Source organism: Solanum dulcamara, chromosome 8 (assembly GCF_947179165.1).
Source record: "Solanum dulcamara chromosome 8, daSolDulc1.2, whole genome shotgun sequence".
Lineage (NCBI taxonomy): Eukaryota > Viridiplantae > Streptophyta > Magnoliopsida > Solanales > Solanaceae > Solanum > Solanum dulcamara.
This window is the reverse complement of record NC_077244.1, coordinates 62134720-62143690: the sequence shown is the minus strand read 5'-3', so window position 1 is coordinate 62143690 and position 8971 is coordinate 62134720. Positions and strand designations below refer to the sequence as shown.

The 8971-nt window shown below is 36.9% G+C and overlaps 1 protein-coding gene across 1 annotated transcript; it reads right to left on the bottom strand.

The window, feature by feature from the left end:
* Nucleotides 1-5269: 5269 nt before the first annotated feature.
* LOC129900037 (uncharacterized) lies at nucleotides 5270-6252 on the bottom strand. The gene is made up of 2 exons (XM_055975019.1): nucleotides 5720-6252; nucleotides 5270-5636 (listed from the first exon to the last, which is right to left on the bottom strand). Exons 1-2 carry the CDS (start codon nucleotides 6250-6252, stop codon nucleotides 5270-5272), a joined length of 900 nt encoding a protein of 299 aa, XP_055830994.1.
* Nucleotides 6253-8971: the final 2719 nt, after the last annotated feature.

The following is an 8971-nucleotide window of genomic DNA, read 5'->3' as shown; positions in this document are numbered from 1 at the left end:
TCAAAAAAGGAAAGTTCAATACGCGGATTTTACGCGTTTCTAGTTTCCTATAAATAGAAGACCTCTTGCCCTCATTTATCCCATCCCAGAAAGAGAGAGTAAGAATACAAAGAGAGTTATACACCAAGATAAATATTTTAGTCTTGAGTGTCCTCTTTAGTAGTTGTTCCTTTTACAAGAGAGAAGTGTTAATTGTTGTTTTCTCCTTGTATTTGAGAGCTGTGTACTCCATATTAAATAGTGAGATCCTTCTACCCCGTGGTTTTTCCCTTCTATCATTTAGAGGGGTTTCCACGTAAAATTCTCGTGTCCAATTTATTTTCATTATTTTCATCATATCAAACTTTAGTTGTGGTGCTTCCTCCCCCCAACAGTGGTATCAGAGCCCTCGGTTATTCTATCTGTTTTATGCGAAGATACTATTCGTGAATAGTAAAATTCAGTGAATAGTACTATTCACGTGAATAGTAAATTTCGGTGACGGTACAGTTTGTCACGATTGTTCGCAAAAATATTCAGAAACGATCTAGAAGGGTGTGAAGCAAATAACAATGTCGAGTACAACAAAGTTTGACGTTGAGAAATTCAATGGGACTAATTTTTCATTGTGGAAAATAAAAATAAAAGCGATATTGAGAAAAGACAATTGCTTAGCTGCAATTGAAGGCAGGCCCGCAGACTTTGCTGATGACAGAAAGTGGAATGACATAGACAGCAACGCAGTTGCTGATCTACACTTGGCACTAGCTGATCAAGTATTGTCCAGTGTGGCGGAAAAGAGGACGGCGAAGGAAATATGGGATACCCTTACAGGGTTGTATAAGGCCAAGTCTTTGCATAATAAAATCTTCTTAAAAAGAAGACTGTATACTCTTCGAATGGCAGAGTCCATGTCAGTTACTGAACACATCAATACTTTAAATACTCTGTTTTCGCAACTTACAACAATGGGTTGTAAAATAGAGGGGACTGAACGTGCGGAGCTTCTACTTCAAAGTCTGCCTGACTCGTATGATCAACTCATCATCAACCTGACGAACAATACAGACAGTCTAGTTTTCGATGAAATTGCAGCCGCTGTCTTGGAAGAAGAAAATAGGCGCAAAAATAAGGAAGATAGACAAGCAAGTTCGCAGCAAGCTGAAGCCTTAATGATGGTGAGAGGAAGACCAACGGAACGTGGCCCTAGTGGGAGTCACAATCATGGCAGATCGCAATCAAGAAGTAAGAAGAATATCAAGTGCTACAACTGTGGCAAGAAAGGGCACTTCAAGAAAGATTGTCGGTTCAAGAAGAAGAGTGAAAACCCTGAGCCATCAAATGCTCAAGGGAATGTTGCATGTACCTCGGATGATGGCGATATTTTATGTAGTGAGGCAATATCAAATAATGAAGGCAGAAAATATTTCGCTGATGTCTGGATCATGGACACAGGAGCAACATGGCACATGACTTCCAAGAGAGAATGGTTCCATCAATATAATCCTATCTCAGGAGGGTCTGTGTTCATGGGAAACGATCATGCTTTGGATGTTATTGGTATTGGGTCCATCAAAATAAAGATGTATGATGGCACGGTTCGCACCATCCAGGAGGTACGACATGTAAAAGACTTGAAGAAGAATCTATTGTCTTTAGGACAACTAGATGAAAATGGATGTTCATATAAGACTCATGGTGGAGTCATGAGAATATCCAAAGGAGCGCTTGTAGTAATGAAAGCGGAAAAACTTACGGCAAATCTATATGTGCTTAAAGGTGAAACACACCAAGAAGGAGAAGCATCAACCGCGTCAGCAAGTTTATTTGAAGAATCAATAATGATGTGGCATCGTAAACTTGGCCATATGTCGGAATGAGGTTTGAAGATTCTTGCTGAGCAAAAACTTCTTCCAGGGCTCAAAAAGGTTTCACTACCCTTTTGTGAGCATTGTGTTACCAGTAAGCAAAATAGACTGAAGTTTAGCAGTTCCTCTGCTAAAAGCAAGGAAATACTAGATCTGGTTCACTCTGATGTCTGGCAAGCACCGGTGGAGTCTCTAGGAGGAGCGAAATATTTCGTGTCATTCATCGATAATTACTCCAGGAGAAGTTGGGTGTATCCAATCAAGAGGAAGGCAAATGTTTTTCCAGTTTTCAAAGAGTTCAAAGCGCGGGTGGAACTTGAATCTGAGAAAAAGATCAAGTGTTTGAGGACAGATAATGGAGGAGAATACACTGGTGATGAATTTAATAACTTCTGTAAACAAGAAGGTATTAAACGGCAGTTCACAGTGGCATATACTCCACAACAAAATGGAGTAGCAGAGCGGATGAACAGAACCTTGTTGGAACGGACAAGAGCTATGTTGGCAACTGCAGGGTTGGAAAAACCATTCTGGGCAGAAGCAGTCAAAACCGCCTGTTATGTGATCAATCGGTCACCATCAACCGCAATTGATCTGAAAACGCCAATGGAGATGTGGACAGGAAAACCAACTGATTATTCTCGCTTACATATATTCGGAAGTTCTGCTTATGTTATGTACAACACCCAAGAAAAATTAAAGTTGGATCCAAAATCTAGGGAATGCATTTTCTTAGGGTATGTTGATGGAGTCAAGGCGTATCGCTTGTGGGATCCCACAGCCCGCAAGGTGGTAATCAGCAGGGATGTTGTATTTGTTGAAAACAAGATACAATCAAAAGAAGGTAGCACTTCAAAAGAAAAATCAGAGACTACTACAGTTGAAGTTGAAGAAATAGAAGAAGTTCCAGTTTCTTCTGAAGCAGCACTAGAGCACGAACAACAAGAGCAAGTTGAGATCGAAACTCCAGAAGTTCGACGATCAACTAGGGAGAGAAGAGAACCAGCTTGGCACTCAGATTATTCTATGGAGAGTAATATTGCATACTGTCTATTAACAGAAGATGGAGAGCCTTCAACCTTTCAAGAAGCTATGAAAGGCCAAGAATCATCTCTGTGGGTGGCAGCAATGCAAGAAGAAATTGAAGCTCTTCATAAAAATAAAACATGGGATCTTGTTCAATTACCACAAGGAAGGAAGGCCATTGGAAACAAATGGGTCTACAAGATCAAACGCAATGGTAATGATCAAGTGGAGAGGTATCGTGCAAGATTGGTGGTGAAAGGATTCGCTCAGAAAGAAGGTATAGACTTCAATGAGATATTTTCTCCGGTGGTTCGACTCACAACAATTCGAGTGGTCCTGGCGATGTGTGCTACATTTGACTTGTACTTGGAGCAGTTAGATGTCAAAACTGCATTTCTTCATGGAGAACTTGAAGAAGAAATTTATATGCTCCAACCAGAAGGATTTGAAGAACAGGAAAAAGAGAACTTGGTTTGCAGGTTGAACAAATCTCTATACGGTCTCAAACAAGTGCCGAGATGTTGGTATAAGAGATTTGATTCCTTCATTATAAGCCTTGGATACAACAGACATAGTTCAGATCCTTGTGTTTATTACAAGAGATTTGGTGATGAAGATTTTGTTATTTTGCTGTTGTATGTTGACGACATGTTGGTAGCAGGCCCCAACAAAGATCGTCTTACAAATTTAAAGGCACAGTTGGCTAGGGAGTTTGAAATGAAGGACTTGGGACCAACAAACAAGATTCTAGGGATGCAAATTCACCGAGACAGAAATAATAGGAAGATTTGGCTTTCTCAAAAGAACTACTTGAAGAAAATCTTGAGACGCTTCAAGATGCAAGACTGTAAGTCAATTTCTACCCCACTTCCTATTAATTTCAAGTTATCCTCAAGTATGTATCCTAGCAATGAAGCAGAGAGGATGGAGATGTCTCGAGTACCGTATGCATCAGCAGTGGGAAGTTTAATGTTCGCCATGGTATGTACAAGACCTGACATTGCACAAGCAGTGGGAGTGGTTAGTCGATACATGACTAATCCTGGTAAAGAGCATTGGAATACTGTTAAGAGGATCCTGAGATACATCAAGGGTACCTCAGATGTTACAATGTGTTATGGAGGATCAGACTTTACTGTTAAAGGTTATGTTGATTCAGATTATGCAGGTAATCTTGATAAAAGCAAGTCCACCACAGGTTATGTGTTTACTCTTGCTGGAGGAGCTGTAAGCTGGGTTTCAAAACTGCAATCTATCGTGGCTACATCTACGACGGAAGCAGAATATGTAGCAGCTACACAATCTAGCAAAGAAGCAATATGGATGCAGATGTTACTGGAGGAGCTCGGGCACAAACAAGAGAAGATTGCTCTGTTTTGTGACAGTCAGAGCGCTTTGCATCTTGCAAAGAATCCGGCATTTCATTCAAGGACAAAGCACATACGAGTTCAGTATCACTTTGTTCGTGAGAAGGTGGAAGAAGGCAGTGTGGATATTCAGAAAATTCACACTAATGACAACCTGACAAATATGTTTACGAAGCCGATCAACAGTAACAAGTTCATATGGTGTCGATCTTCTATTGGCCTAGCAGAAACGTAACATTGCAGTAATTGGGTAGAAAGGATGGTGTGAAGACTTAATTGATTCTCAATTAAATCTTCAAGTGGGAGAATGCAAGATAGTCAAAACGCGTTTTGAACGCGTAGTCAAAAAAGAAACAAAACGCGTTTTGAACGCGTAGTCAAAAAAGGAACAAAACGCGTTTTGAACGCGTAGTCAAAAAAGGAAAGTTCAATACGCGGATTTTACGCGTTTCTAGTTTCCTATAAATAGAAGACCTCTTGCCCTCATTTATCCCATCCCAGAAAGAGAGAGTAAGAATACAAAGAGAGTTATACACCAAGATAAATATTTTAGTCTTGAGTGTCCTCTTTAGTAGTTGTTCCTTTTACAAGAGAGAAGTGTTAATTGTTGTTTTCTCCTTGTATTTGAGAGCTGTGTACTCCATATTAAATAGTGAGATCCTTCTACCCCGTGGTTTTTCCCTTCTATCATTTAGAGGGGTTTCCACGTAAAATTCTCGTGTCCAATTTATTTTCATTATTTTCATCATATCAAACTTTAGTTGTGGTGCTTCCTCCCCCAACAGAAAGATCACCAAGTCCCTTCAAGTTTGTGAACTTATTGTCACATTGTCGCATATAAACAATGTAATTATCAAGCTGACAACTGAGTTCTTGAAGCTTGTCGTCACCAAATTCATTTGGATAATATTTTGCTAATCTCATTGTCTTGTCCTTGTCATAATTAGCAAAGGAATTTACTGGGCTCAAACTAGCCATGCCAAGAAGTAAGTCATTACTCACTGTATCAAAAAACTTGTCAAGCTCTTGCTATTGTGAATCAATAACAACATCAAAAACTTCCACGCGATAGTGATGTGAATATGTGACGGTAGATACCTTGCGCTTCAAACCTCTAGGAATAACATAGAGGTAATCCATTTTAGGAATCAAAATATCATATTTGACACAAAATGAAGAGACATCATCCATAAAATGTTCCCATTCACCATCTCTCATTATTTCAAATTGTCTCTTTGTCGTGCCAACGAGTTTCAAAACATTTACAATATCTTGATCTTTTCTTTGTAAGACTATATCCAACTCCTTTGTGATCGACAGTACTTTGAACATCACATGTTGCATATAAACAAACTCAAACGATTGTAGGTCATCCACAAGACCATCTGCCCACATTCTCTCAGAAGAGCATACATCATCACTCGCAATAACTTCTAATATGTTAACAATTAATGGAAATATAGTAATGAAACTAAGTACAGTTTCAAATGAGATTCCAAAGGAGCATCACTTGATCTCTCAAGCTCATCATACTTCTGATTAAAGTCTCGCCCAGTAAGAATTTTACCAAACTTTAGCAGTTCTTCCAAATTTTCAACTTGATTTTCTTGTGAAAAATCTTGTCGCTCAAAAGAAACTCCTATCAGATTCAACATAAAAGTGAGCATACCAAAGAAATCATCGACATCACGTTGTCTTTTAGCAACAGATACAAGTGTCAAATGTAGTGGTTGGGCAAAGCAATGAGTGCAATATGCCGACATGTTATCTTGTAAAATCTGAGTCTTAAGATCATTGATCTCTTTCTCCATGTTAGCGTCTCCATTATAACCTTGTGCACGTATCTTAGATGGACTCATTGAGTAACTCATAAGCAAAGAATCTATTGTTTCTTTCGATGATTGTGCAGATTTATCATTGATGTGGATAACACCAACGAAACGTTCCATCAAAATACCCTTTTTGGTAACACAGCATAAAACAATTGTCATTTCTTCCAAAACAATTGCCATTTAAGTCTTCAACAATGGTTTTAATTGTTTCCTTTGCACAAATATTCACAATGTTTTTCAGGACACTTGGGGCAATCATGGTTTGATGCATTTGAGCATTTTCTGATATAACTCTTCCCACATCAGGAACTGCACGTTTCCCGTACCATTGCAAGAACGCTTCCAAATTACCTTCATCTCCCAAGCATTTTCTTTCCTCATCAGCCAAAAATGGCAATCCTTGTTTCAAGAGGAACCTTGCTACATCAATTAAACCATTTAAGAGAATTCGATAATCACTCTTCGCTTTCTCAGAGTGTTTGTCATTTGCTAAGTTCAAAAGAGCAGAACGATCGACATTGGTGTCACTATGATCTTCTGGAGATATTGGTGAATCTGCAGCATCCATCTCGGCAGTAACTTCCTAGAAAATAGAAATTAAATCATTCAAAAAATTAATAATTCACAAACTGATTTCAAAAAATAAAAAAAAAATTAAATTCACCACACAATCATTTAAACGTGATAATTAACACAAAAATAAAAAATGAACCAAGTGTTTGACAAGTTCTTTTTTTTTTTTTACATGCAGTGTATATGACTTTTTCCTAGCCATGTGTTTGACATCACTTATATATTGAAAAGCGTACCCACTGTCCTTTTTTCTTTTTTTTAATACCCACTGTCCTTTTCGGAGATTACACCACTATGTTATTGTTATTGTTAAAATACTTAAACAATTCCAAGTTCTTTTCCCTAGCTTTCAACTACTACTCTTCTCATGAAACACAGATTTGAAAAAAAAAAATTGAAAAATATAAATCCTTTAGCAGGAATCGCAATGTAGAATAAAAGAGCAAGAAGGAGCAGGGTACCAAATCGAGGTCGATGGCTGAATGAGTATTTCTTTTTGGTTTGCCGCCGATGTGTGCTATTTTGCTTGTTTCTTTCTTTTGCTTCTTTCCAATTAACAAACAAGGGTTTTGTTAAATCCCTTGTTTGTTTGTTTTCGACTTTCCTCCTCTATTTTCCTATTATTTCCCATTTTTCTTATTTTTATAAATTGTTTATACAAATAGAAAAATTCAATATGTAAAATTGCATAATAACTGTGACTATTTATAATCATTGTAAATGAAGAAAGAAATAAGTTGAGGGAAAAGTTGGGAAACAGAATTGGATGGAAAGGAAAAGTGAAAAGAAAAAGAAGAAAAAAGTAAAGAAGAAAGGAACGTTCACAAAGACATCCATTTTCTTTAATAATTTACAACACTCTTTTTTGGATGTCCATAAAAAAATCTCTAGTGAAAGAACAAATATATATAGTTATTTTGAACACCTATAGATATTGTGCTTCATTAAAATCTTATTAGAAAAAATTCAGCGGGAAAAAGCCTAATGAATGAAAAACAGTACATACATTGATAAAAAACCTTACAAAAAAATTTCAGTGAGACAAAATCTTGGTTAAGAGAAAAAGAGTATAACGCGTATTTTACTCTCCTGATGAAAACTTCATGTGATATTTTGGAGACGACGCATTCCAATCTTATGTCTTAGCTTGTCAAAAGTTGATGTTGGTAATGCCTTTGTGAATAAATCTGCAAGATTATCACTCGAACGAACTTGTTGTACATCAATATCATCATTTTTCTGAAATCATGTGTGAAGATTATTTTTTGTGAAATATGTTTCGTTCTGTCTCCTTTTATGAAATCGCCTTTCAATTGAGCTATGCACGCGACATTGTCTTCAAATATAACTTTGGGTACTTTAACATCATTTTTCAGGCCACATCTTTCTTTGATGAACTATATCATCGATCTCAACCACACACATTCTCTACTTGCTTCATGAATTGTTATTATTTCAGCATGATTTGAAAAAGTAGTAACAATAGATTGCTTTGTAGATTGCCATAATATATAGCAGTTCATCCGTATGTAAATAGATAGCCTGTTTGAGATCGAACTTTATGTGGGTTTGATAAATAACCTGCATCTGCATTACCAATAAAGTCTGCACAACTTTTGTTAGTATAAAACAAATTCATATCAGTGGTACCCTTTAGGTATCGCAAAATATGTTTGATACCGTTCCAATGTCTTCGTGTTGGGGATGAACTATACCTTGCCAACAAATTAATAGAAAATGTTATATCAGGTCTGGTTGCGTTAGCAAGATACATAAGTGCACCAATATCACTGAAATAAGGTACTTTAGGATCAAAAAATTCTTCATTCTCTTCTGGAGGTCGAAATGGATATTTATCCACTTCAACTGATCAAACAACCATTGGAGTACTTAATGGATGTGTTTTGTCCATATAAAATTATTTTAAGATTTTTTCAGTGTAGGCAGATTGGTGGACAAAGACTATGTTTGCTAAATGTTCAATTTACAGACTTAGACAAAGTTTTGTCTTTTCAAGGTCTTTCATCTCAAATTCTTTCTTTAGATATTCAATTGTCTTTTGGACCTCTTTAGGGGTTCCATTGAGATTTATGTCATCAATATAAACGGTGAGTATAACAAACTTTGATTCTGTTTTTTAATAAAACACATGAATAAATGACATCATTTATATAACCTTCATTTATCAAGTACTCACTCAGGCGATTATACCATATACGTCCTGATTGGTTCAGACCATATAATGATCTTTGCAATTTGATTGAGTACATCTCCCGAGACTTAGTACATGCTTCAGGCAATTTTAATTCTTTTGGAATTTTCATGT

Excerpts from the sequence above, each read along its gene's own strand:
- LOC129900037 (XM_055975019.1), bottom strand. The coding sequence starts at position 6,252 with ATGGCAATTGTTTTGGAAGAAATGACAATTGTTTTATGCTGTGTTACC. Across the intron at positions 5,637-5,719 it reads TTGGAATCTCATTTGAAACT|AATGTGGGCAGATGGTCTTG; the intron begins GTACTTAGTTTC and ends CTCTTCTGAGAG.